Source organism: Notolabrus celidotus, chromosome 8, assembly GCF_009762535.1.
Source record: "Notolabrus celidotus isolate fNotCel1 chromosome 8, fNotCel1.pri, whole genome shotgun sequence".
Taxonomy (NCBI): Eukaryota; Metazoa; Chordata; class Actinopteri; order Labriformes; family Labridae; genus Notolabrus; species Notolabrus celidotus.
This window is the reverse complement of record NC_048279.1, coordinates 16,721,239-16,748,825: the sequence shown is the minus strand read 5'-3', so window position 1 is coordinate 16,748,825 and position 27,587 is coordinate 16,721,239. Positions and strand designations below refer to the sequence as shown.

General features: G+C 39.4%; 3 protein-coding genes across 3 annotated transcripts in view; all 3 read left to right on the top strand.

Moving 5' to 3' along the window:
* Nucleotides 1–16,786, top strand: part of si:dkeyp-44a8.4 (collagen alpha-1(XXIII) chain) — a 139,682-nt gene extending 122,896 nt beyond the window's left edge. The window contains exons 10-31 of the mRNA XM_034689148.1: nt 2,229–2,285; nt 4,046–4,162; nt 6,809–6,835; nt 6,963–6,989; nt 7,124–7,177; nt 7,278–7,337; nt 7,468–7,512; nt 7,641–7,709; nt 7,906–7,929; nt 10,236–10,280; nt 10,389–10,433; nt 10,666–10,746; nt 10,824–10,877; nt 11,093–11,167; nt 11,260–11,286; nt 11,369–11,428; nt 11,539–11,601; nt 11,709–11,735; nt 11,844–11,897; nt 12,107–12,193; nt 13,511–13,549; nt 13,844–16,786. Of these exons, the coding sequence (XP_034545039.1) occupies nt 2,229–2,285; nt 4,046–4,162; nt 6,809–6,835; nt 6,963–6,989; nt 7,124–7,177; nt 7,278–7,337; nt 7,468–7,512; nt 7,641–7,709; nt 7,906–7,929; nt 10,236–10,280; nt 10,389–10,433; nt 10,666–10,746; nt 10,824–10,877; nt 11,093–11,167; nt 11,260–11,286; nt 11,369–11,428; nt 11,539–11,601; nt 11,709–11,735; nt 11,844–11,897; nt 12,107–12,193; nt 13,511–13,549; nt 13,844–13,846 (1,140 nt within the window). The 3' untranslated portion in view covers nt 13,847–16,786. The remainder of the gene's footprint in view (nt 1–2,228; nt 2,286–4,045; nt 4,163–6,808; nt 6,836–6,962; nt 6,990–7,123; nt 7,178–7,277; nt 7,338–7,467; nt 7,513–7,640; nt 7,710–7,905; nt 7,930–10,235; nt 10,281–10,388; nt 10,434–10,665; nt 10,747–10,823; nt 10,878–11,092; nt 11,168–11,259; nt 11,287–11,368; nt 11,429–11,538; nt 11,602–11,708; nt 11,736–11,843; nt 11,898–12,106; nt 12,194–13,510; nt 13,550–13,843) is intronic.
* A 2,345-nt stretch (nt 16,787–19,131) lies between these two features.
* On the top strand, nt 19,132–23,283 carry rack1 (receptor for activated C kinase 1). The gene is made up of 8 exons (XM_034689906.1): nt 19,132–19,357; nt 20,008–20,179; nt 21,581–21,728; nt 21,883–21,978; nt 22,149–22,259; nt 22,482–22,622; nt 22,825–22,935; nt 23,171–23,283. The coding sequence occupies exons 1-8, from the start codon at nt 19,249–19,251 to the stop codon at nt 23,234–23,236; spliced, it is 954 nt and encodes a 317-aa protein (XP_034545797.1). The 5' UTR covers nt 19,132–19,248; the 3' UTR covers nt 23,237–23,283.
* Nucleotides 23,284–23,926: 643 nt separating this feature from the next.
* On the top strand, nt 23,927–27,021 carry nme5 (NME/NM23 family member 5). The gene is made up of 5 exons (XM_034690147.1): nt 23,927–24,286; nt 25,106–25,311; nt 26,370–26,470; nt 26,562–26,680; nt 26,836–27,021. The coding sequence occupies exons 1-5, from the start codon at nt 24,161–24,163 to the stop codon at nt 26,911–26,913; spliced, it is 630 nt and encodes a 209-aa protein (XP_034546038.1). The 5' UTR covers nt 23,927–24,160; the 3' UTR covers nt 26,914–27,021.
* The last annotated feature ends 566 nt before the right edge of the window (nt 27,022–27,587 follow it).

Below are 27,587 nucleotides of genomic sequence, written 5' to 3'. Positions count from 1 at the left end.
TACATTTGAGTAACAGCGAGCTAATAAGCTAGCCTTGATTACCAATAGCAATGTGTCTGTGTCAGTGCAGAGGCCAGGGAGTGATTAACTGCAGGACTATCTTATAAGGAATGGAAATAACCTGTTTTAAAGCTCCTGTACAATTCCTTGTTACGCTTAATTAATCATCTTTAATATTTACTCATCTGTCCTGATTTGTCAACATAATTTTGCTATGACTAGCTGTACCAGACAAAAACATTAATTTTGTCGTGCTATAACGAACTCTAGCTGTGACCTACTTAAGCATTCAACGTTTGCACGCACAAAGTCTTTATAAAGTTTACTCTTAAAAAACCAAACCGCCTTCTGTAGCCACTCACTGTTTGTCTTTATTATTACTCATATTCAAGCTTTGAAATAATAATTAGAAATAGATGTGTAGTCATTCATCTCCAAAGAGTTGGAGCCTGACAATATTGGCATAACAGTGTGTGTAAGAGTATAGGAATGAGACTAAATGACTATTCTTTTATAGCGGAGCACAAATGGAGTGTAAATTTGACAGGCTTGCCAAGCGGAACAATATTTATGATGCGGCTCAGAAACATAAGTAGAATTCCTGATTCCAATCAAGGCGTACGCCATTACATTTCACAGTTGATCCCTTTAGATTTCAAGGTCATAGTGTGGCTAAGAATGTAAACTTTTTCTGTGTTCGGCATCACATATTTCTGCCAACTGGTAAATATTAGACTTGGACCAGGCTCCTGGCGCTGTGATATCCTTGGATTAGGCTGCAGCCGAAAAAACCTCAAAGTATCGCTTAGAGACACTGACTCAGTTCAAAACAAACCCTGCAGCTCCTAAAACTACTGTATTTCTGAATGAGGTTTGGCACTGAACTTCTTTTCACAGATATGCCTAGATTAGTTTGCAAATGAATATCTTTTGGTGTCTCATTGTTTAAAGTCTGTTCTATTAGAAGCTATGGCTCTAAGCCCTGCAGGTCTGGATAAAAGGTACATAGTGGGAGCAAATGATCAGTCAGTAGTTGCAGTTATCACCTTGCCCTGATCCCAGCATACTATGTTGATTCACCTCTGCGCTCTCCAAAAGCACGAGAAAGTACATGCAAAAACAGGAAGAAGCAGTAAATCTCTGTCAACCTGGGGCTTCCCGTCAATCTAGCATTTTCAAATGCGTTTATCAGGTTGAATCTGGTGCCAGAAAAAATAAAAAACACAGGAAAACAGGGGTATCAAAAGTAACAAAAAACATGTTAAATAAGGTCATGCACAGGGCTGCATCTTTTTCAAAGCAAAAGGCTTAAAGCAGGTATCAAATTTTTACATCTTCCAAACCATCAAATCCATACTGAGGATATGACATCGGATGCTTAGGCTTGTCTAACGGCTGTGTTGAAAGACAAGCCATGTTTGGAGTTTAATCCCAAGCCAAAGCCTCTTCTTAACTCCTCCAGAGCCAATACAAAGAGGCCATGGAAAGACAGCAAGGTTGAAAGGCTGTTTGTCTAAGTATCAGCCTTAGGTCTGATGAGAACGTAAAGGGGAAACCCATTGTGAAACAGCCTATTCTCTTATGTTATGTTTAATGGGCATATGCGTATGTGGTCTCCATGGTGGGAATGGTGTGAATGAGTGAATGTGACAGTGGAGGGAGAGAATAAGGAGGGGTCTGCGGTGTCAGAGAAACCTCAGCCATCCAGCGCTCACCGCAGCCTGTTAACAGAAACCTCATGAGCAAGCTAGCATCTCTACCTTCAATCCCATGGTGTTCACCCTCCCTCCTCTCTCATATCTTTCCCTCCATCCTTCCATGTGTTTTTGGAGAGGAACTGAACCAGAGAAGCAGCACAGTGCTCCCAGCTCTCTGGCGGCAGACAAACTTGGCCCCTTTCAGCTTCACAGACAATCATCACAGTTACTGTCTGTCGGCTGGAAAGGGCCAAGCCACCTCTGTTTGGTTTGGTCACAGAGGGAAAGGATGGGAAGACATGAAATGGAACACACACACACACACACACACAAAATTAGATACATGGTCTGAAGAGGGTCTCAGTATATTGAAAGGAATCTCCACAATTTGCAGATGATGTGGTTTTGTTCGTCACAGTAAATCTGCAGAATTTGTAAATGCATGCATACCTGATAGTACGATGCGGCCTAAGCTCTGTTCTTGCTGCAGTAAGGTCCTCACCTTTGCCCTTTGTTGCTTCCTCTTCTCAGGGTCCCCCTAACTACAACACATATGCAGGTCTGCAAAGTAATCAGATTCCCATCAAGGTTTGTCCCTCCAAGCAAACGCTCTTCAGTCCTCCCAGCAGCCTCCAATCTCTGTCCCAAAGCTTTCCCACTATTCTTTTAGATTAAGAAGCAAATCCCTCCTCTAGGGCTTTCCTTTTGTCTGACAGCCTTGAAGCCTGCTACACTCTCATCTCTGCTTTCCAACAGCGGTTATTTCCCTCTTTCCTGGACTATTGGACACTCTCAATGTTAACAATGAGTTTCTCTACTCATTTATTTCTGTCTCTTCTCCTCTTTCCTCTTCCCCTTCTCTGTGTGCTTTTTTTTTCTTTTCTGCTGCCTTTGCCTATGTTCTTTCCACGTTGCATCTCAGATGGTCTTCCCTCGATATGACCATGGCTTTCTCTCTGGAGAGCAGTCCGGCAGCTTTCAGAGACGCTTTCTGAAGGTAGACCTCGACCAAGGCATGTGTGAACTTTTAACACATTAATCAACCTGTCTTATTCCTGTTCTAACCAGCCACCCATCTTCTTTCTTTCTCGCCTTCTACTTTTCTCTTCACTTTGCATTATTGATTTCTTGTTTTATTACATATGAATAGTTTTAATGTGTGTGGGGGGGGCTTTTTGGGTGAATCTGTTTGCATTAAAGTTCTAAAGCATCTTAAGAAAATTTGAGAAGGAACCACACATGTTCAGAGAGGCTCGACAAATGTGTGCTTTCCATTACACAGGGGATAGAAGTGCTTTGTTGGTGACAGTTTAGTTGCAGTCTGAGTTAGCAGAAACATAATAATTATCAGTGAAAGGAAATAAGCTTTTAGTCTTTTATTTAAGAGTCTCCATGAAAGGGCTTGTTATACCATGTAGCTTACCGCAACAAAGCAAACCGTAGTGCACCACATGTCTCGAGCTCATGTAGAGCTCATTGGTGCAGAGGGAGTGTCACCATGTGACATAGAGAAGTGCAAGACTTTCAGGGCGTTCATCGTTTCTATTCAGCACAAATACAGGGGTGGAATTCATTACAGAGAGACATGTTAGCAGTTAGATGTAAATTAAGTAATGAAAGGTTTGCTAATAGGTGTTGACAGTTGGATTTGCCTTTGTGACGCATTAACAGAAAAAAATCTTTAAAACAGACATTGTTTTTCAAAATAAAAAACCACCTAATTAGGGACAACTAGCAAATTAAACTACATGCTAAATGTGAGAAAGCACAAATAGAATTTTTAACAATGTATAAAAGACCTGCTTGGTTCATTCTGTGGATTGTAATAGAGTAATTTAAGACTCAGATGAATAGTTAAATGTGAAAGTAGACCATCGTAGATGGAGGATTCACAACATGCCGTGGTGTTCTTGCAAGCTAGTCTTCTGTGGCATGTTGCTTTCATTTTTAAGACTACAACTTCAATGTTTTAAAGTTCTCTACTCTCAAAGTGTTGTTTCTAGTTGTTTCAGATGTTCTCTTAAAAACAACTTAGTGAACCCACTGCATGCCCAGAAACAAGCTACAGATAGAAAAAGTTAGCAGCTAGGTGGTTAGCTTTGGGGAGCTAAAGAGTTATTTCCTTCAAGAGTTTGTGGTGAACAGAGACAGAGTCTTGATGAATATTGGACTTAAATGCAAACATGACTGTAAGAACATGTAAAAGTTTCCGCCTGCCATTTTTTATGTCTCATGAAAGCTGTTAGCATTCTTACAGTGCTTTCAACTGGCACATCCATAAACTGTTGCTTTTCCATGACTAAAATCACATTACCTCTGTTTTATTTTGGGGGTTTTTTTGTCATCAGGGCGACCAAGGCCAGGCTGGACCGGCTGGTCCTCCTGGTCCCCCAGGTCCACCAGGTCCAAGAGGCCCCCCTGGGAACACAGGCAAGGACGGGCCTCGTGGCCCTGCTGGAGAGCCGGTAAGAGCTTCTCTTCGTGATGCTAAATGAACACAAATTACACCAAACAATTCACCCACATGCTCAGTTACTGTTATTCTCCTCCTCCTCCATCATTCTCCCCCTTTTCCTCACCCTCCACCTTAGGTTACACCACAATGAATTCAGTCACTTAAAACACCTCAGTCATCAGGGTGATGTTACCTCGATTTTGCTGACCTGATTGGGTTCAACCGCAGGGTGTGACAGATTGCAAATTGTGATTCTTTGTGTGTCTGTGTATGTGAATTTTAAAACATCGATTAAGGGGCAAAGGTTTGTGTAGTAAATTGTAGTGAACCCTGATTCTCATTCTTCCGGGTTTGCCAGTGAGCTGCGGCTTACCTACAAGCTCCCAGAATAGCAGCTCTACTGCTGCTCATCTGTTTTGTGTAAGAAAGAGACCACAAAGATCTCCATTGCGCCCCCATTCTCCCACCCTCCTACCACCACTGTGTCGCTGTGCACCCCTGAAACAGATATGGCACTGTGGCGAGTTCATGGGCAGTTTTCCTGGCCTGACCAAACAATAGATGCGCTCCTTGCCTGAGGCAGTTTATGTTTCTCAAAATGCCTTTTTCCCAGAGTTCAGCTCATATGCAGTAGCCGCTAAAAGCTGTGGTTAAAGGATGGAGGAGGGAGAAAGTGCCTATGTAGGTAATTTTTGTTTATCCGAAAGAAGAGATGAATGCTCTGTTAAATTCAACTGGCACAAGAGAGCAACAGGATTGAAGTGAAAAATGTTGGTTTCACTGAGAGCTTATGCAGACCCCCCCAAAAAAGAACAGATCAGACGCTGACTAAAACCAGACGGATCCAAGAGAGGGGCCCATCCTGTAACCTAGTCGATTTTCAAATATATTCTCTGAGTCCGAGTTGATCAAAAGGCATTGCAAAACCCAAACAGCAAAACAAAGCAGAGCGCTGCTAAGAGCCGCTCCATGTTGTGGGCAGATGTATGAGCGAGCCGAGCGAGAGAAAGTGAGCCAGCCTGCCAGCGTGTGTGTCCCTAGTCATTTGTGTGTAAGAGGGCAAATAAAGGAATGACAGCTCAATTGAAGTTAGAGCTAGTTTCTTCCTCTGCTGTTTGGCAACATGGAAAGTTCTGTGCTGGGTGTGTGCGTGAATAGTTTTCCTAATATTTCAACATATCTGGATTCAGGCAATCTTTTTCAGTAAATTTACTACCGTTTTAAAATTGGAAGAGTATCTGACATCTGAACTGCTCTTCATCCATCCTTTTTTTGCACTCGGGATAAAAGAAGTGCTGAAAATTATTTGCAACGGTGATTTGTATCCCGCTGCTGCAGAGGGAAGATCAAAAGATGAAGAGGACGTAAGAGGGGTAAGAAAAAGGGGTTAAAAGGCTCCAGGAGCATCTGAGGATGGAAATAAAAGAGGAGCACGGAGCAGTGGAGAAGATCTGGATGACAGTTTGTGTTTGCTGGCAGAGAGCAAAGAGAGCAGCTGGGAAAGCTCTAAGCAGCTTCTGCACATTATTGTAAAATATGAGGATAGAGCAGAAGGCTAATAATCTCCAATTTATACCAAGCATTTATCCCAGTGCACTCAGTGATCAGGCAAACCTGATAGCACAGTGTGTGTGGATGTGTGTGGATGGCTCTTGCACAAGATCCCACTGAGCTGTCTGTGCCATGGATGACTTCATAGCAGATGTTGATCTGCTTCAAGCGCACATCCACCTGGCCCTCACAAACAACCACAATAACACTGTTTACCTAAATAAGCCAAATGTACAGATGCTTGAAAGTGGATATGGGAAACTACCTCAGTGTTTTTGAAAAGCTGGGGCTTATTTCTCATCATACACAAAGTCCTGGTCAGAGTTATAAAGAAATCTCCTGCTAATGGCCAAAAAAAGGTGATAACTTTAACAAAATATTAACAGAAGGTGTCTCAGTGTTTATTAGTGTTTTCTCATTTGGTGGCTGGACGATGATAGTCAGGAGCTCTTAAAACTTGGTCCAAAATATTTCATTGTTGTTTAATCAGGTTGAAAGTTTGAGGCCAAATGTACCACTCTTGAATCATGAAGAGCACAAAGCATCTGATGCAAACTTTCAATGATTTTCAACAGCTTGACTTTACTCAAAGAAAGCTGTTAACATATTTTACTTTTATTCAGCCTGTCAAAAAATCTGATGATGTTTATCTGTGGTGACAGCATCTGGCTGTTGGCTGTTGTGGATATTTACTGTGTTTGTATACAGTTGTTGGATATGTCCTGTACTACATGTTTTTATGGTTTTCTCGACTTTTGATTTTTGTTCAAATGTGTGACTACAGTATTTTACAAAGATAATGCAAACACAGTTGTGTTGTTTTGTTGTGTGCTTTATTCCCCCATACCTTTTCATTTTGAGCCATCATGGACACCCACTCACACACTGCACCCCTGCTGACAATAAAGGTCTATGAAAGTTCTATACCGAGGCCCCAGCGGTGATGTCAAGACTGAGCCGATAAGTTTTTAACTAAATCAAGCCCATGGAGTATATTTGCCATGTCTTGTTCAACACTGACATCTAGTGGCCAAAGTGATGAAACTCTTTAAGGACGACCCATCAGGAGTTCAGAGTGTAACTCGAGTTTCTTTTCTGTCCTCAGGGTTTTCCAGGTCGAGATGGTCTTGAGGTAAGTGTAGCCAAAAGAAAGAAAGAAAAGAGGAAGTCAATTTTTTTTTCTTGTAACACTACAGTCAATGTGTGGGATTGATTGTTCTATCTTGATGATAATGGTAACCAATATGTTTCTGTTTCAGGGGTCGCAGGGATTGCCAGGGAAGCCGGTAAGATCAATAATAGATTATTCACCGTGACTTGACCTGCTTGTTTTGTTAATTTCCCTTCAAATGTTCTACTCCAAGTAACATATGACCAAAAGTTTGTACTTTTAATATTTACTGACATCATGAACCAACAGGGAGAGGATGGTGAGCCAGGCTACCCAGGACCACAGGGCCCTCCAGGACTAAAGGTACTATTTACCTTCCTTTTCTTTTATCTTGCATCTTGATTATTTTGTGTATCTACATTGACATGTTTTTTTCCTAAATATTTCCTGTGTATTGAAACAGGGTGAGCCAGGTGCAGGTGAAAAAGGAGAGAGAGGCATGGATGGACTACCAGGATTTAAGGTAGAAGATTGATCTTAATTATCATGAATAACATGCAAGTTGATTATTTGTACTTTAATTTGGAAAAAAAGTTAATTTGTATTGTCTGTGCAAGTTTTATCTCAATATTTCATATATGTGCTCGTCACAGGGAGACAAAGGAGAGACAGGAGAACATGGACCACAGGGACCCATGGTGTGTAAATGACCCAATTTGAGAACCCTCATGAGTCATTCTGCTGCATATTGATAAACATTAATACTTCCATGTCCTTACATACCCATCCTTATATACCCATCCTTAATTTCTCTGTTTTTCCACAGGGTTATCCTGGTGAAAAAGGTTCCTCTGACGTAATTGACTTCAATGGGAAGCTTCTAGATGCGATCCAGGTGAGTAACATTACAGTTTCATTCACACCAGATTTATGGATACGTGTATCGTGATCATGTAGTCCATGAATTTGTAAATGAATCATTAGTAAGACATCAGGGAAAACTCTAACAAGACCAGAAGTAAAACACCAGTGTGGAAAGAAACACATCTGATAACCACAAAACTGAACCTGCTGCCATTTCCTCCTGACAGGCCATCAACGCCATCAGCGTTTCGGTAATCTGCTGTTGTGTCTGCATGTTTTTTTATGGTGTGATCAGACACTAACACATATAATAATGCTAAGACCTACACAGGCCTTCACAAGCACACACCCTGTGCGTATCCACACCTTATCTGACCTGCTACCTGTGGATGTGTGTGCTTTTGTAGATGTATTGAATGTCACTCTGGAGGCCACATTTAAAGAGTTTTCTGAATGTCCTTGGTTACTGAAGTCCACCAGGCTCGCTTGGGTATTCATCTGGGTGAAAAGAATACAAAAGAGGGATCAAACAGAGAGAACCAGCAAATAAAGTCCAGCTGTGCTGCTCTATCAGATAACACAGAGCTTTGAGATGCATGCTTAATCATGCAGAAAAATCAACAGCCTTTGTTTTATTGTCCTGAGTGTTTTCATGCCACGTATTGAATTTGCCTCACAGAATCAGTGGTTATAACTCACTAAAGGGCTGCATGGTGTTTTTGTGTTGTTGCACATAACTCAATGAATGCATGAGGAGGGTGCACCGGATAACATGGGAGGGAACCCCTCATGGTCTCCCCAGTCTCAGGTTCATATTCCTTTCTTTATACACAAGGGCCCTTGATTCTTCAGTGTACCGTGCTACATGCTAATAACAGATGGATATCTCCGTGGTTGAGGGTGTTTTTGATTTAAAACCAGTGCGCATCAGGCCCCTTTGGACCTGATTTGAAACGGGCCCTTGCATAAAACAGCAGCGTGAGACAGTTACAGAGAAGTTGGTGAAAACATGAACCTGAGATTTTATCTGAAGTCTCATGCCAGCGTGGATCAGTTGGCAGCGAATCACACGCATGCTGTTGTTCAGAGTAATATCCATGCAGCAGGGGAGTGCTCACTGGCCACCCAGCCTGTTATAATCCTTTCACTTGTTTGTGTGACAAGCCATGTTGGTTTCATCTAAGTTGAAATTTGAGTCAGTGGTGAACTTGGTCTATAGCCATGTTGAAATTGTTCATTTGTTTCATCTAATTTCACGGCATTTTGTGTAATTATTTGCATGAGTAACCTTCACTTTTCAATGATGGAATATCTCACATCAAACAGTTGTTTATAAACATGTTTTGGTTTCCATGAATTCAATAAAGACATAAAAGCGGTAGAAATATTCTAAAAAAGTAGAGAGGATCAGCGTGTTCACCTGTATGAGGAATAATAGGTTCCTGTTTTATTGCTTCAAGATGACCGAAGACTTCAGAGGGAGAAGCAACAAGTGTAACTTTGTGGACGTAGAGGTTAAGGAGCGTGATTTAAGACCCTGTCACTCTTTAGCCAGCAGAGAAAGAGGCATTGGATGGATATGCTTTGCTATAAAGCTGCATGTATGTATGAATATTTCAGTCTCTCTCCATTAGTGCGGTAGTCTCATGTTGCATCCAAACAATCAGCAGGATGGAAAAAGATTCCAGGCTATTGTGTGGTACAGACCACAAATAGCACTGTTTTACAATCTGTAAGGTAAAATTACTTCAAGTCGCATGTGTTCAGCAAACAGAGTGAACGAAAGAGCTTTGTTTACTGTCGGGCTTGCTCTGTGAAATCCATCAGCCTTGTTGTTTCTTTTTGGGTTGGCCCATCTTCAAGCCTCTTGGTTGAATTCTGAGAGTTCCCAGTTTTTCCCACAACCTTGATAAACAGAATAAGCAGCCATGTATATACAAAGTGTCTCTGTGACCATCTGAAAATTGCAGATGTATTTAAAGCGGATATAATCATTATTTTTCATGTTAATACTGGATCTCATGGCTGCTTGTATAGGAGAGGGTTCGTCAATGGTTGAAAAACCTCTTTGATTCTCTCTGTTGTTCCCCTCAGGTATGCAGAACTTTGCAACAAACTCTGTTCTTGCTTTCACACAGCTTCACTGTAAAGTTAATTCACACAAACATTTACAGCACAGAAAGCTTTGAAAAGTCACTGTAAGCTGCTCATATTAAGAGTTCAGCAGCCAAAGAAACAGAAATCCAGATTCCAGTCTATGAAGTGGATGCAAAGAAAACTGCAAATGTGTGTGTATATATATATATATATATATATATATATAGTTGCTCTGTTGCTGCTGGGTATACTAAAAAGCAGCTGTCTTTAAAAAAAAAGAGCTCCATATCATCTCCACAAGGTGATGATCAGCCATACATGTTTCAACTGCCCCCAAGTGGCCAAAACAGTTATAGCAGGTCCAAAATGAATTAAATATTAAACATCGGGAGATTTGACACTCCAACTAGACATGTATATTAACCTCTCTATTTCTGTTTCTTTTTGTTTCTCCTTCTAGGGCCAACCTGGACCACCTGGACCCCCAGGACCTGCAGGGGAAAAGGTAAGGGGTTCTGTCATCACGCATGCACTACCAACACCTATGTATGGTGTTGATATAAATGTAGGTAGATTTTTTGCTATAACTGAGGGAGTCTCTCCTCTCTTGCAGGGCGAGCTTGGTTTACCTGGACTGGCTGGAGTTGATGGGCAAAAGGTCTGAGAAAGATGAAAAAGTGACACACACACACACACACACACACACACACACACACACACACACACACACACACACACACACACACACACACTCACACACACACACACACACACACACACACACACACACACACACACACACACACACACTTACAAAGAGTCCATACAAGTGGCATTTGTTCGAGCTTAGATATACTGTATATATTCTTTACATCTTTTTGTCACTCAAGGGACCTAAAGGGGATATGGGTGAAGCTGGACCAGCTGGTGACAGAGGAGAGAAGGGGGAGATGGGTCTCTCTGGGCCTGCTGTAAGTAAAGACTGCAAAGAAGTTTCTTTGATATAAAAACAGAGAAATCAATAAACATGTTTGTCTCTGTTGCTCAGGCTATGGACGGGCAGAAAGGAGAGAAAGGCGACTGCAGAATGGACGACAACCTGGTCAGTGTGACACAAACAGAACGTCTAACAACATCAATTATGTGGAAATTTGTCATTAGGGTTTTTAAGCGTACATGACTTGTAGCTGATTAGCTAAACTGTGCAAAGATGCGGGAATGGTCCTTTAACAGGTCAATCATCCATGTACATGACATACATTTATCCACATAAGTGTTCAGCTCGAGTTTGACTCCAGTTATTTTAATAATGCTCAGGTTCAGATGATTTCCCAGCCAGGCCCACCTGGTCCACCTGGCCCACCTGGAGTACCCGGGTCCCCTGGATCCATGGTGAGTACTTCCACATCCTGAAAAAACATTTCTAGTTGCAACAAATGTTTGTAACTGTGGTTAATACATTTATTGTGCTCTTTGTTTTTCAGGGGCTGCATGGGATGCCTGGTCCTAAGGTAAGACTTTAGCACTAATCATTTATAGTAGCATGTTATGGAGGTGTTGTTTGGTGCTCAGGGTTCATGTGTTCTCATGCAGGGTGAGCCTGGATATGGGATGAAGGGAGACAAGGGGGAAGGTGGTTCTCCTGGGCTCAAAGTGAGTGACCCTGATCCTTGGTATTTTGTGATGAGACATGCTGAGTTTACACGATACAGTGGTTTTCATTTATGTTTCTTGTTACCCTTTGTCTCCCTGTGATGTTACAGGGATTCGACGGCCTAAAGGGATCATCAGGGTTGGTGGGTCTTCCAGGAGCAAAAGGAGAAAAGGTAAGCATCTGATGATCTACCTCACGTTTTACGACGTCTCTTTTTTATTGTGTTGTTGTGGAATAAAACATACATCATGATTTATATGAGTGGACTTGTGTTTGCAGGGCAGACCAGGAGAGCCTGGACTAGATGTGAGAATTTCACTTAAAGTTTTAGATCTTTTTCAATTAAATTATTTTAAATTTAACCTGCATCCAGTGTTCAGCTACTTTCTGACCAGTTTGTCCTTTCATGTCCAGGGTTTCCCGGGGCTGATGGGGGAAAAAGGTGACCGAGGGGATAGAGGGGACAAGGTTTGTACAGACCACAGAAAGAAATATTCTAATTTTAATAGTTGAAATACAATCAGTAGAATATCTTTAATTGTTGCTAAAGACATTATAAATATATTTTTCGAGACATGTAATGATTCTTAATGACACAAGTGTGTTTAGTTTAGTTTTGATTCAGTGATACTATGAGAGGAATTCATGAGTGTGTTTTCTGTCCTCTTTAAACCCAGGGTGACAGGGGATCGGTGGGAAAAAGAGGTCTGAAGGGCCAGAAGGGAGAGCAGGGTCCTCCAGGTCTGGACCAGCCTTGTCCTGTGGTATGTAACACACACACACGCACACGCACACACACACACACACACACACACACACACACACACACACACACACACACACACACACACGGTGTAATAATGCACATTTGGACTGATTTACTTCTCAGCAGTCCTGTCCCTTTTTGAACATCTATAATTTCCCTGCTTCCTTCTCTCAGCACACTCTCTATCGTCTTCTCTGTTTTTCTTCCTTGTTGCTGTGAATGTGTTACCGGTTCTTGCTGGCAGGGTTGTGATGACACTAAAGGTCTGTCTAAGGAGGCAGAGCTTTCTTCCTCTTCACCCCCTCTTGCTCCTTCTGGCCCCGAGGCCCCCTGTCCTTTGGTACAGTATCTCTGCCTTCTTCCTTTTCCTGTATTATCACTGTTTATGCATCTACTGCAGCTCTTACCCTTTTCCATCCTTGAAGCTCTGTATTGCATTTGCTCTTACACTCACATGTCATGTCTGTCTAGTTCAGGGTTTTTCTGTTGAGAGAGAGACAAATAAATAATACAAATAATTGCTTTTAATTTGGGGATCAAACATTTGGTAGATTTCAGGTTCGTAAAATTTCACATCACTTTTTCCAGCATTAAAAGAAACACATTTGTTATCCTAAAATGCAAATATTTGGGCTTTTTGAAATACAAAAGCAATCACATGAATATATAGAAATGAAATGACAAAAGATGAAACGTGCAGCATCCACTCCATGACCGGCTCCCACAGAGACAAGAGGACAAACAGACTATCACAGAGTAACAGCAGCAACGTAAAGTCACACTGAATATTACAGAACTGAAAGGGTGGACATTTGGAGTTTTTCTTTTATGTGTCGTCTATACACATGTGCATGGCTGTATGTGCAGTGACTTGTGTTTTTAGATGCGTATGTGTTTAGGTTTAGTAAATATGTATTGGTAAATGTGTGTACTCTGGAAATGTACAGTTAGAAAGGCAAAATTAAAGTTAATCACAGGAGCTTTAAATGGAGAGATATGAGACTGGCACCAATCAATCACAAAATGAGGAAATGAGAAATCTTCCTTTTCCAAAATTCAGGTAACAAAAATGAAAAATTGGGATTTAAACAATCAAAGTATTTGAGCCCTTTTTTTCTTATAACCTGTTTTGCTTGGGGTATATTTTTTACAGTTCAGCCTCTACTATGCTTTATTTGATCGCCTCATTATGCTGGTATTGTGTCCACGTTAATGATACACCTGTCATTGATATTTCAATGAGCTGGAGATTAAACTGTATGTCTCTGTAAGAATGCTTCACATTACACTTACAACTGTTTTCCCCTTTCTGCAGGGGCATGATGGGCTGCCCATACCTGGCTGTTGGCACAAGGTGAGTGTGAGTTGGACCAATATTGGTGACTGAGGAAATATCTCATTCAACATCAGAAAGCGATTTACACAGTCAGCGGATCGTAACAAGCTAACATGATCTGCAATCAAAGCATTCACTGATATTAATAGTTGTGTGCATTAAATTAATTGCTTGAATCTGATTTAAAACAGGGGCATTTTGTAAGTACACTACAATGTGTGAGCTTGTTGCTGTGCAGCATGAGTGTTTTAAATTAATGTGTGAATTTGGATATGCTACTAAAAATGTAATCTCTACTCTTCTTTTTTGCAGTGATGACTAACCAGCAGCATGGGATCTGTACATATTGATATGGTATATATTGCAATTGAATACAACGCCAACAACCAGCTCCCTTTTTTCCAATTTTTCATAAAACATTTTATATAATATATTGAGATTTTTAATAAGGACATTTTTGAGTCAACAGTATTATGAAACATTTTTTTTTAACTGAAGAGAGCCAGTGTTGTTGAGAAAGTAGCCATAGTTTGGAAGAGAAGAAACTCAACAGGCAGCGGGACTCTTACTTTGAAGGACAGTCCAGATGACGGCGTTTCAGCGCCTTGACCGTCTCGCTGCCTTACTAACAAAGTCTGACTCACTGCCTGAATGTAATCCTGAACGCTGTTTGGATATGACAGTGTGTGCAGTCTCACAGATGGATGGATGCTTTGTGGATGGACAGATCTCTTACCTGTTGCAGATGGAGGAGTGTTGGTTGGGTCAGTGCTCTCTTCTCCTTTCTGTGTTTTCAAAAAGGAGGAAATGTCAAGGCAGAAGCTGAAACGTAAGCGTCTCTCTCAGCCCTGAAGGGATGCGGAGTACTGGCAGAGAAAGGACACGGTGGAAGACAGAGAGCACGGTGGGCAGATTGGCTTTCTATGGAAGCAGAACGAGCCATGTTCTGCCCTGGTGTCACACTGAACACTCAGATCCTGCGTTATTGAAACTCTCCAGGGAGGGGGCGACAGAGAACATTGCATTTCCACGTTCACCTGAGAGGAAAAGACACACCTGAGGCTAGGTCAAAGTTATATGGGAGTAACTGATGTCACAGGCACATATGGAAGGATTTACTGCACAGAAAATGTGGTGGCTCTTTTGTTAAGTTTTTAACTAAATGATGCATGATCATAACAGGACGCAGTGTTGTTTAGCAGCCTGACAGTTTTATATGACTTGTGGTCCCTTACTGAAACTTTAAATCACATTTTTATTTACACCAGCCAGTCATTTCTCTCTTTATTTGAACAAGCCACTCTGAAAAGTCAAAAAGTCTACCTGTTTATGACCTACACTTGTGGCAACAACAACTTATATGTTTTGTTTTATTTTGTTACTTTCGTAGCGACTCTTGTCAAGTTTTATTTTGCATTCCTGTGCATAACTTGGAAGGATCCATTGACAGTATTCATGATGTGTTTCAGTCGCCTTGATGTATGACTGCAAATCAGAAGACTTTCTTATGCATTTTCATTTTCAACTGATCATTATCATTTACTCACTGATGAAGATGTGTTTTGTTGCTGTTGCCTGTTTCTTGGACAACAGTGTGAGTTCTTGCTGCTGACTTTTAATGTGTGTTGTTTGTTTGATATTTTTTAATCCGTTGTAGTCATTTGGACTAAAGGACTAACAGACTAAAGAATGACATTTGAATCAATTTTATACACAATCATTGTTTTTGTAGCGCTATTATACATTTCTACACATCAATACCTTAACACAGGTTTATAATGTCAGTTATTCTGCATTTTGTGCAACTGCTTTTTTTTAATCACAAAGATTGCAGTCATTTCTACATGATGACTATCATTGATGTGTTAGGGGGATTATTTCTCTCAGATGGAATTACTTCTTGGTGCTTACATTCTTTTATGTATCTGTTATCTACTTTACTCTGCATGGTCACATGCAAAATCAGACACATGTCCACAGAAACAGATGTCCACAGAAACACATGCATCTTTATACAGTTTACCAAAATTCAGTTTCTTATAAATTTGTCTTTGTGTAAACATGGCACAGAGAAGTGCGTCCCTGTGCTTTATGTATGTTTTTTTATGTAGAAGCTGCTCCAGACCAATGGACGAAGATTAATAAAGTTGTTTGAATTGAATTGAAATGGAAAATGATGTATAACTTTCCTTGTGGACATCTGTATATTCTGCCCTGGTATTTGTGCTACTTTTTAATACGATAATATTCAGCACTTATATGTTTTAAGATTACCTTCTGGTTTATGTGACACGTGACTGTCGAGCATTCTTCTGCAATGTTTGCATTGTTAGCCTAAATATGAACGGTCAGAATGTTTGTTGTTTTATTGTCACTCTTTGCGGCATTCACAAGTTTAAATAAGATCAGCAATGTTTGAAGACATTTTAGTTAGATTTAAGTCACAATCTTCAAATAACTCAGAGGAACACTAAGAGGTATGTGATGGGAGTGGAGTTTTCTATTGCCAGTCTGCAGATTGTTCAATGTGTTAGCTGGATAGCACTAATGGTTTAGAAACACAACACATATTGGTAGCTCTGACTTTCTTGTTTTTTTAATAATGAATATCCTCTAGGAGACCAGCAAACTGGCACCCTGTAAGAATCAGTTTCACTCATATCCAGCTCTCAAAATGACAATGAGTAACATGTAGCTGTTTTAGCCTTAGGGTTTATCTTACAAAGTTGAATAACTGACATCACACACAAACAATTCCCATATTAATGAGACGAAAAGATTGTGAAAATTTCACTAAATGGTTTACAAGAGAAAGTTACTTTCAAGGTATTAAACCAACACCCCACCTCTCATTTATATGTCTTTAAATATGTTCCAGGAGTGCTATTTGAAAAGCTGTACATTAACTGCACATCATTAAGCTAAAGTAAAACAGCTGAGGAGTTATATTAAACACAGATTGGTTTAGCTTGACTTTATTTCACTGAGAGCTGATGGTTATCTGATACTTCACATTATTACATGTGTTTATTTCTTTTACAGATTCTGTCAGTTTCAGTATTATGGCATTGAGAGTCTGAACACAGTTTGGTGTTTTGGAAAGTTTCTATATTATCATGCAGTATTAGCTTGACTTTGTGAGATTGTTTTTTTTTCGGATGTGTATTTGGTTGTAAAAGAATTAAGCTATTTTTGTAATTGTCTAAAAATGTGTAACATGAAATCTGGTCAAGTAAACATGTAGACTGAAGTAAACTCATGAGTTCTGTGTTGCTTTTTTTCTTTTGTTCTTAAATGATAATCATGTTAAGTTGTTTAGTTTCAACCTTTTACCACCTCACACTTATATTCATTCATTATTCATACAGACATGGAATCATTTAAGAAGGATTCAAAATGATTTGTTACCATCCAAAAAAAAGAATTAATGTGGTCAAAGAAAAAGACAAGCGTCTCTACAGACAAACAAACAAAGTAAAGCATATAAGTATAGAAAAGAAACAACCTTTGCTTTTCTGGTTCTACATGTTAATGATAACTAGTATTTAGTAGAAATGAAGACAAAACAGACACCAGTTGAAAGTAAAGGAGCAGACAACACTGTAAGGAAATGTGATGTATGACTGCTATGAATCAAATAAACATGAAAATATAAAATATGATGAATTTGAATTGACTTGCAACCATTAGGCTTAGTAAATTATAACTTTGACCTCATGAATAGCAAATATTTACAACCCACTATTTGGGAACCTTTTGATACCAAATTTTACAACAATCCATCTGGTTCTAAATGAAAAAAAAAAAAAAAAGTTGAAACTGTTAACCTGCCATATAAAAATAAGAGGCTCATTTAAACCAGTGCATATTTTATACCCAAGGGACAATCAGTCTCTGCCACCCCCAGGGTGCTGGTTAACTCTGACATGCAAGAAAGATGAAAATCAAAAAGCATTAAGTTCACTCTGATCAACAAAGTGTCTTGTCCTCTATGTGTTGAAAAAGGCACCTGTGTATTATAAAACTCCAATTTATGAACAATGCAGATATAAATTATTGTGTTTCTCCTAAAGGCAAAGATATGTGCTCTCAATTATACAAGTTCTATCAAATAATACATAAACATTTCCACAAATTATTCCCATGTGTCCTCAAGTTTCACAGCTGAATGAGCTCATTGTTTTACAACTAAACAACGTGTTACACAGTTGGTTGTGGGGTACACACAGAAACATTGGAACAAAGGCAGACAAGGTTGCAGTCCACTCCAATTGTTAACGGCCATGAGTTTTATGTTTTTGATTTGGAAAAAAAGCTAGTTTTGAAACAACAATGACCTTAATTTCACAATTTAATTGTGTGTGACTTTCGAAGTAGTGCCACGTTTTATATAACTACTATCATTTATTGTCAAATACCGCATTGACTTCAAGATCCTTATTCTCATATCCAAAGACCTCCATACCTCTCTGATCTCCTCACACTCTCAGAACGTCTTCCTCCATGCTCCTCACTGTACCCCATGCTCGCTTAACCTCCACGGGATCTCGAGCATTCAGCTGAGCAGCCCCGTCTCTGAAACTCTTTACCACTAACCATCCATAAGTCTGACTGTCTTCCAAGCTTCAAATCCCGCCTCAAAACCCACCTTTTCAATACTGCATATTCCCTGTAAACCATGTGCCTTTTTTATTGCATTTCATCTTTCCATTCATTGTGTTCTTTTCATATTATATATCCTTTGTTTTATCGAGTACTTTTATACCAAGTCTGTTTTATTATCATTACATTTGTATAGTGATCTTGAGTGTCCTGAAACGCACCCATAAATACAATGTATTATTATTAGTATTATTTCTTTCACAATTCTTTTTATTGATTTTATAATTACAGTGCATGTAAGCATTGACAGTGTAAAAAAGGAGATACAAAGAGTGTGTGCACCAATGGCAGTACTTCAATACAACGCAATACAGAAATTTTACTGGCCTTTTTAATGACCATAACCCTAAGCCCATCCCACCCAAACCTCACATTGCTTACGTAAGAAAAAAAACAACAACAATCATCCTTAACTAAATAATACAAAAGAAACCACTTATAAACAAATAATTAAATAAAGATACAGTGGACAATTGGAAAAGAAACACAAACAGGCAGACCAAATTAGGTAAAATAAATAAATAAATAAATAAATAAAAGGTTAAATAAATAAAAGGTTAAATAAGCATTATTATTATTATTATTATTATTATTATTATTATTATTATTATTATTATTATTATTTATTTATTTATTTATTTATTTATTTATTTTATTATTATTGAATGCATCTGAAACTTAAAGGTTTCTTTTCATCTGGTAAATTAATGGTTATTCATTGGTTTTCTGGTACAAATATAGATTTAATAAAGTTTTAATATTAACTGTAATTATTGTATTAATCTACAAGATAGTGTCGTCTTCAAAAAGTCAACACGAATATAACATTTCTCCAAAAATAAAGAACAAATCAATGTCGTATTTATGACTAGTAAAATAAGTATGAAGTCCACATTTCCCAGAATCCTTTGCGGGCGGGTGACCTCTCATAGTTTTAGCATCCGGGTTTGAACTTCCTTTTCCTCTGTGCCTGGTGCGATGAGGACCTAGGTTTTTCGGGACCTCTGAAAAATCCGAATCCATCCTTGTAAAAGGCACCACCGAACTTCGCCAAAATGACCGAGCAGATGACAGTGAGGGGGACCCTGAAGGGGCACAATGGATGGGTCACCCAGATCGCTACTACGCCCCAATATCCCGACATGATTCTGTCGGCGTCCCGAGGTGAGGCTTCCCCGCCGGGTCTGCCAACATGGCTACGTTCGCATTTGTCAGCGAGTTTGTTTGCTGGTATAACGGGAGACAGACTAACGTGCTGGCGTCAGTGACATGAAATACGTGTATACCGTCACTAGTGTATTACAGAATGATATAATGAGTTATGTTACTACAACATACTGTGCACGGCTCACGAGAAAGACGCCGGTCAGCTAAGCTAGCAAGCTAACGTTATCTCTCGTCATGTGTAAGTCACTCAGATCCCCAAATTCACCACGTGTGTATTTGACCCAGCATCAAGATCTGGATAAGACTTGGTTTTAGCTATAGCTCCAAGGGCGGTGATGAAACTTCCAATGCCAACTGTATTCTTTGATGATAAAGAGGCTGTTTCTGAGCTCTGACATGGACACATTTGTAGACATCAATTTCAGCTGTATTCACTTACTGTGTCATGATATACTTCACACGTGTGATATCATGCAGTAGTGTTGTAGTTAAATGTCACTTTATGCTCATCAACCTCTGAACTTGAGTTGGTTACACTAGTTGATTCTTTGACAGCTTCCCTTAATGAGCTCTCAAGACATGATTGTAATATTTGCCACATCCTGAATGATGTCTGGATTTGAGACTAAAAATAATTTCTGTTTCAGACAAGACTATCATCATGTGGAAGCTGACCCGTGATGAAACCAACTATGGCATCCCTCAGCGCTCCCTGCAAGGCCACTCTCACTTTGTGAGTGATGTTGTGATCTCCTCAGATGGGCAGTTTGCTCTGTCAGGCTCCTGGGATAAGTCCCTTCGTCTGTGGGACCTCACCACGTAAGTGCAGGTGTAGAAGTGGTTTGGATGTTGGGAGTCGTTGTAAAGGTGGCTGCCTAAGTGTTTGTCATTGCTGCTTAACACTGATCTAAATAGAAGTTGATAGAAAAAAGAGACAAACTTGTTAGAAATAGGGATGGTCCTTAATTCCCCAGTAAGTAAATTAAATCCAGTTCAACAGATAAGTCTCAAAAGTATGCAAACTGTCAATGAGGCACAGAATCATTAGTTTGGCTTAACACTTACTTAAAATATATTGTGTGAAGCCTATTAAAGAGCTCTTTATAATAGTTCATTACATTCTTCTAAGGAGTAATGAATGACTATATTGCTGCTTGGCTGTGTGGCACCTAGCTTGGCACTGGATTGGCCTAGCGGCATATCACACGCCTCATGTTCAGAGGCTTCACAGTCATTGACGAGGGTGGCCTGGGTTCTATTCTACTGTATGTAATTCCCTGCTCTTCCTCCCAGTTTCAGACTCTTATCAGTTGTCCAATCTCTCCAAATGAAGTCACAGAAACTACTCAAAAGTATTATTAGAAACTAATAGTAGACCAACAAACTAAGTGGAAGTAGAAATACTTAATTCATCCTGGCCTAGATTGACCTTTTTGGGCTGTAAACTGTGGTGTGCTTGTCAATCCACTTTGAACATCATGGGCCAGGCACATATTTTGGAATACAGCAAAATCAACATGTGAGCATTTTCTGGTGAAAGTTGACAGCACAGTCAGTAAATTACAAGACTAGCAGCTTTTAAAAAACACAGCTGGTGCTATGGATAGTTGGATAGAATAGAAGTTACACTCAGTTGAGGAATCTGGCTTGCTAAATGCAGGATATAAGGAGAAGCCATACATTTGTATTGAGTCTCTTCATTCATACACCTATACATCGTACACTATAAGCACCTCCTTGGAAACATCAACCATCTCACACACACTAATAACCATCAAGCCACTCATTGGGTGATCTCCTGTTGCCAAGCACAGTGAACACACATTGAAATTTCTACTTATCCTCGCAACATCCATCGTCTTAACAATCGTCTCCTTAATATTTTTCAAAATCAACTGAAGAAGTTCAATGACTATTTCCTGAAACAGGTTTTCTAGTAAGTGGTATAAAGTTGTCATCCTGTCCTTCCATTCTGGCAGTGACACTCCATTGTGCAGTGTTTCAGGTGGCCATTGAGGCCAGTGTGGTGCGAAGAGACTTGATTAGAAATACACATCATAGTAAAAACAGTACATTTAAGACTCTTGGCTTAGAGTGTGTATTTGTTATCAGAGCTTTAATCATTTTGACTAGACCAGACACGTGCACATGCTCACTCCACATTTCTCTGAAATACAACAGTTGTGCTCATCTAAAATGTTTCGTGTGATGTTTCCCCAGTGGCTGCACCACCCGGAGATTTGATGGACACCAGAAGGACGTCTTGAGTGTAGCCTTTTCTGCTGATAACCGCCAGATTGTGTCTGGCTCAAGGGACAGGACCATCAAGCTGTGGAACACTCTGGGAGTCTGCAAGTACACCATCCAGGTGAGCCTCACCTCATGTAGTAATCATTGATATCTGTCTAAGTGGATTTTCATAGTGCTTAATAGCCTTTGCATTGCTTTAACACTTTTCAATTGTCCAAAAAAAGGTGTCTTGTACAAGTCATTGATGTTGGGTAAATCTTCTCAACTTACAGGACGAGGGCCATACTGAGTGGGCTTCCTGCGTGCGCTTCTCCCCCAACAGCAGCAACCCCATCATTGTTTCCTGCGGCTGGGACAAGGTGGTCAAGGTACGGAGTCGTTTCAACACCTTCCTTTTTGTTGGCTGTTAGACAAATTTAAATCCATAGCAATTGCTCTCAAATCCTCTCTCTATATAGGTGTCTTTGTTTATAAAGGAAAGCCCCACTTAGGCTTTTATTTTAGCAATATATGATGTTTTCCTGTCCTCGACTCCTAGGTTTGGAACCTTGCTAACTGCAAGCTGAAGACCAACCACATTGGCCACACTGGCTACCTGAACACAGTGACGGTCTCTCCTGATGGCTCTCTGTGTGCATCCGGAGGAAAGGTATGAAGATTTATGTTCCTCGAAACATTGGATCTACAATAGTCAATGTTGAAGGTATCAACTGTGATGTAAACTTCAAAAGCACCTGTCTTTCAATGATGATAAAAGAGGCTGTTCCTGGGTGTTGCCTAAAATGTCATAGTTCTGTGTTAATGGTGGTTGTAAAATTTAGTTTGAAACAAACTTTATAGTATAGTGACTGGTGTTCTTCATTTTGTATAGGATGGTCAGGCCATGTTGTGGGATCTGAATGAGGGCAAGCACCTCTACACCCTGGACAGTGGTGACATCATCAACGCCCTCTGCTTCAGCCCCAACCGTTACTGGCTGTGTGCTGCCACTGGACCCAGCATCAAGATCTGGGTAAGACTTGGTTCTAGCTGCAGCTCAAAGTGCGGTGATGAAACTTCCAATGCCAACTGTATTCTTTGATGATAAAGAGGCTGTTTCTGAGCTCTAACATGGATACATTTATAGTGATCAATTTCAGCTGTATTAACATCCTGTATCATGATATACTTCAAATTGTAACAGACTTTGCTTCCTTTTTTTTCCTCTTATGTAGGATCTGGAGGGCAAGATCATTGTGGATGAGCTGAGACAGGAAGTGATCAGCACAAACAGCAAGGCTGAACCTCCACAGTGTACTTGCCTGGCATGGTCTGCTGATGGACAGGTAAAATACAATATCTCTGTGCGACTTGTAAAAGATATGTGGCTAATTATTGTAGTGTAAACCCCAGTGATTATACCCATTCACTTTTATCTCTGATATCTAATGGTGACAGTCCTGCAAATATGAGGGGAACTACAAACACTTATTTGAAGGTCCTTATTAAAGGACTAATTATAATCTTAGTAATGGGTGGGCTAAGTAATAATCTGTGTTAATTTATTTTTTTCCCTTGTAGACCCTGTTTGCTGGCTACACCGACAACCTGATCAGAGTGTGGCAGGTCACCATTGGAACTCGATAAGAACGTTTCGTTGAAGCAACTTTGAATAAAAGACTGTTTAAAAAGAACACTTTGCTGTCTTGGCTTCTTTTTCTTTTTAATGATTTGAATTTTTTTTTTTTTTTTTTACAAACATTAAAATAAAGGCACACAATAACAATACAATAAAATTAAAAAATAAAACTGAACAAACAAAACTACAAAAAAACCAGACAAAAAACAAATTTGACAGTATTTGCAGCAAACAAAAACAGTGAACATAACTCGTCTAATGAGAGGAACATACTTGCCTTGGTTTCAACATTTTCTGATGTCTGATGAGAATTATATCAACATGTTTTCAGCATGAAGGGTTTTCCTTTTAATATTAAATTTAAACACATTTTGTAAAATAAGAGGAAACATTTTCAGATTTCATAGTTTGTCCAAATACAAGTTTGATTTATAACAGAATATTGAAGTAGAAAAACCTGAATAGGAAGGGATCTTTTTTTTCTGTTTATAGATTTAGATTTAGACAAGCTACCACATAATGTCCACGCAAGAAAATCACTGTCTCATAAAAAAAATGCTGGAATTATATATTTTAGCTTTATTTCAAAATAATAATACTTATTAAATTGTTTGAATTCATTTGCACGAGGCCCTAGTGATACCTGGATCGCGTTTTTGCACATCGTTATGTGTGACCTGCTCGGCTTTCCGTACACATACATTGGTATCCTAGCAACCCGAACAGAAAAAAGGACGCGGGAAGGTCGGAGCGAAATAGACTATTTCACAGAGCATCATCTAAACTTGGGTCCATCTACACTCAAGGATAAGTGTTACCTCAGATTTTCTTTCATCGAAGTCACAACTTTCCAAAGTCAATTTTTTTATTGAAATCTGTTGACTAGATTATTTTGATGCTAACGTAGAAGTTGGTGTAGCATTCAGAGGACAATGAACCAATCTACATATCCGCGGATATTTGTAGAAAGAACTCTGGCTATTATCAAACCAGATGCAATCGACAAAGCAGAGGAGATCGAGGACTTCGTTCTCAAATCGGGGTTTACTGTACTGCAGGTAAGTCATGAAATTTGTAGACTCACTGAAGAAGGCTACATCTTTGACAACTGTTAGTCTCTAAAACAATGATGTGTGCTGTCTTGTTTGTATAAAATATACTCCAGTTAAGGCAAGTAGACAGTGTGAAGAGCCTGGCCGATTCATTTAGGTAGCCTATTTGACTACACAGTCTTAAATATCCCTTCACTATACTGAGAAAGTTCCTCAGGTTTAAAATTATCCACAAGATGGCGCTAAAATGTACAACTCAGTGCATATTATAGCCTTTTTTTTTTAAATCCCTCAAACTAAAAAAGTGTATTCAAACAAACAATGCAGGCCTTCAAGATTTCAGAAGCTGACTCTTAAAGCTGCTGTTGGTAGGAATGGTGTAAAAAACATTACTTTTTTCTGCTGGGTTTGGAGAAAAGGTCATAATGCCCATCTGTACTTTTCGGTAAGTAGAGTAATTTGAGACTATGGCGAAATCTCTGCGTTTTCCAATGCCTTTGTATCAAGCAATGTTATTATTCCCCTTGCTCCCGTTATGACGGACCAATCATAGCTATCTCCAATCATCTCCAATCCTCTGTCCTGATTGGTTAAGGGGCAGCCCCTACTACGTCCTGGCGGTTATGAGTCAGGTACTATCATGACTGCACACGCTGATCTGTGTTGGGGGGCTAAGAGGAAATTTAGTTGGGAGGGATGGTGTTGATATTTGAAATCCCTCTCTCTGAACAGATGTTTACTCTGTGACTACCAACAGCAGCTTTAAATCCACATTGTTCATGTTTTCATTTCATTGCTACCATCTATATTTTGTTCCTGTGGCAGAAGCGGAAGCTGCATCTGAGTCCAGAGCAGTGTGGTGACTTTTACGCAGACCAGTATGGAAAGCTCGTCTTTCCCAGCTTGACTGCCTTTATGAGCTCCGGCCCGATCATGGCACTGACTCTGGCCCGCAAGAATGCTGTCGCCCACTGGAAGTCCATCATAGGGCCTGTAAACAGCATCAAGGCCGGAGAAACTCATCCAGAGTGGTCAGTATATTGAATGTGGCACATTTGCTGTGATGTATTTACTATTAGTGTTTGTATCTAAATCCCCTAATGATCCATGATAAACAAGCATGATTAAACAATGTCCAGAGCACTTGACTTTCCCTTTAAGTGCCAAAATATATGCCCACATGGCCGAGGTTTTCATTGACTTGAACAAAAAAGTCTACGCTTCCCAGGACTCTGTGATGTCCTTTAATCCTTAAGTAGTTCCTAGAAAGCTTTGAGGTGTTTTAGGAGTCTTACTCCTTTTCCTCAACAACATAAATCACAGGGAGTAATGTGTCTCTAAAGAAAGGAGCTATGCTTATTACAGGTTGGGGAAGTGTTCTGTCCTGATTTTAGCCTCGCAAACATCCCTCTGTTTCTGCCAGACTCAGTACCAAACTGTATAAATAGCTGTAAAATGTTTGTATTTCTCAGCCCAGGCCTTGTTTCCCCTCCTAAAATGTTCAATAACTTCTGGCTACTCTCTGAATCTACCATCAGACTTCCTTTGACAGTGGTATTGTATTTGTAGTCTTCAATCCTTTTTTTCCCCCAACAAACTATTGATATCAGAACGATTAATTTGTTTTTCTATCTCTAAGTGAAATAAGCTTTGTGTATTGATCTTCCGATGAGGAGGTCATATTTCATCCCACGTATTTGGCTTTTCCCATGCACTGTCCTCTTCAGTGTTGCCATGATTTTAAGCAAAGAAAGAATAAACACACAATTTTACTTCAGATAATGGAAGGGATTTTCAGTACTGTCTCACACTTCTGGACCTAACCACAGATTCATTTAGAAATGCCTTATGCCTTATCCCCTACCACAACACAAATTTAGTTTCCTTTGTATATTTTGGTCAGACAGATTCAGATAGGGGATGTTGGGGACACTTAATATTAAGTAGAAAACATCTTCTGGAACCGACACATCATCAACATTACACTCTTTCTATGAGTATAAAAAACTAACCCAATAATGTTATCTGTGATCCTAAAGAAGAGTTCAGCCATTTAACCATAATAAAACACTGATGTATTTCTCTGCAGCCTTCGAGCAAAATATGGGACTTCTGACCTGAAAAATGCTCTCCATGGCAGCGAGTCATTTCACGCGGCTGAAAGAGAAATCAAATTCATGTTCCAAAACTGTAAGTAATGTACTATCTCACACACTCTGCTTGGAATGGAGGTAAAGAAGCCATCACTTTGAAGTCTAAATCTCACATGTTCTCTCTGCAGCTGTAATCGAGCCATCTCCCTCAAAAGAAGCTGCTGCAGAATACCTCAGCAAGTATGTGTATCCAACTCTGCTGCATGGACTCACTGAACTCTGCAAAAACAAGCCACACAACCCCTGCGTAAGTATATGATGCTAGTTATTTCATACAGAATTATGTAATCATTAGGAAGTGATTTATTTAAGAATAGTGCTGATAAGAGGATGTTTGCTGTTTGGAGCCTTTGATTCCTGAAACTTTTCACTCGATTCTCCTGCACTTTTGTTTTTTAATAGACTTGGCTTGCTGACTGGCTGATCAAAAATGATCCAAGCAAACCACACATATATGATGGAGTTGAAGACACAGAATAATAACAGAGGAAAAGTAAACAACATACATGCATAATTTAAAAACATTCATTTGAAACCAATATATTTTCTCAATGCTATGATAAAATAAAAGATTTTCTTCCATGCTAAGAATTTGTTAAGTTTGCATTTATAATACTGACTTCATGTTTCACACCTGTTTCACAAATCTTTTTTTAATTTGGTTTTAATCACTCACTATTGTGCAGAGGATAATAATGAATAAATTGGATGGTTTATATGATTGATTGATTGATTGATTGATTTTAATCTGTTTTGACCATGTAAAATAAAATAAAAATGGCCAAGCAGAAAAGAATATTGCACAAAATAGAAAGCACAAAGCAATTTAAGATGGTCAAACACTTAGTGAGTCTGTTTACATATGTGAAAAGCAGTGTGAAGAAGTGCACATTTATTTAAACCCACCCCTTTTTCAGTTATTGTTTATTATTTATTCAGCTTCCTTATAGATATGAACCTCAACTATCATAATTATCTTAAACTTATCCAAAAATAAAGTTTTAAAAAACAATTATTTTTATCTGACATAATACAAATCCATCACTACCACTAATATGTTTTTATTAAATATGTCATCACTTAAAAACGTATTTACTGTAATAAATAATAAAAACAAATCATTGGTATATTTAGCTATCAAACATATATATATA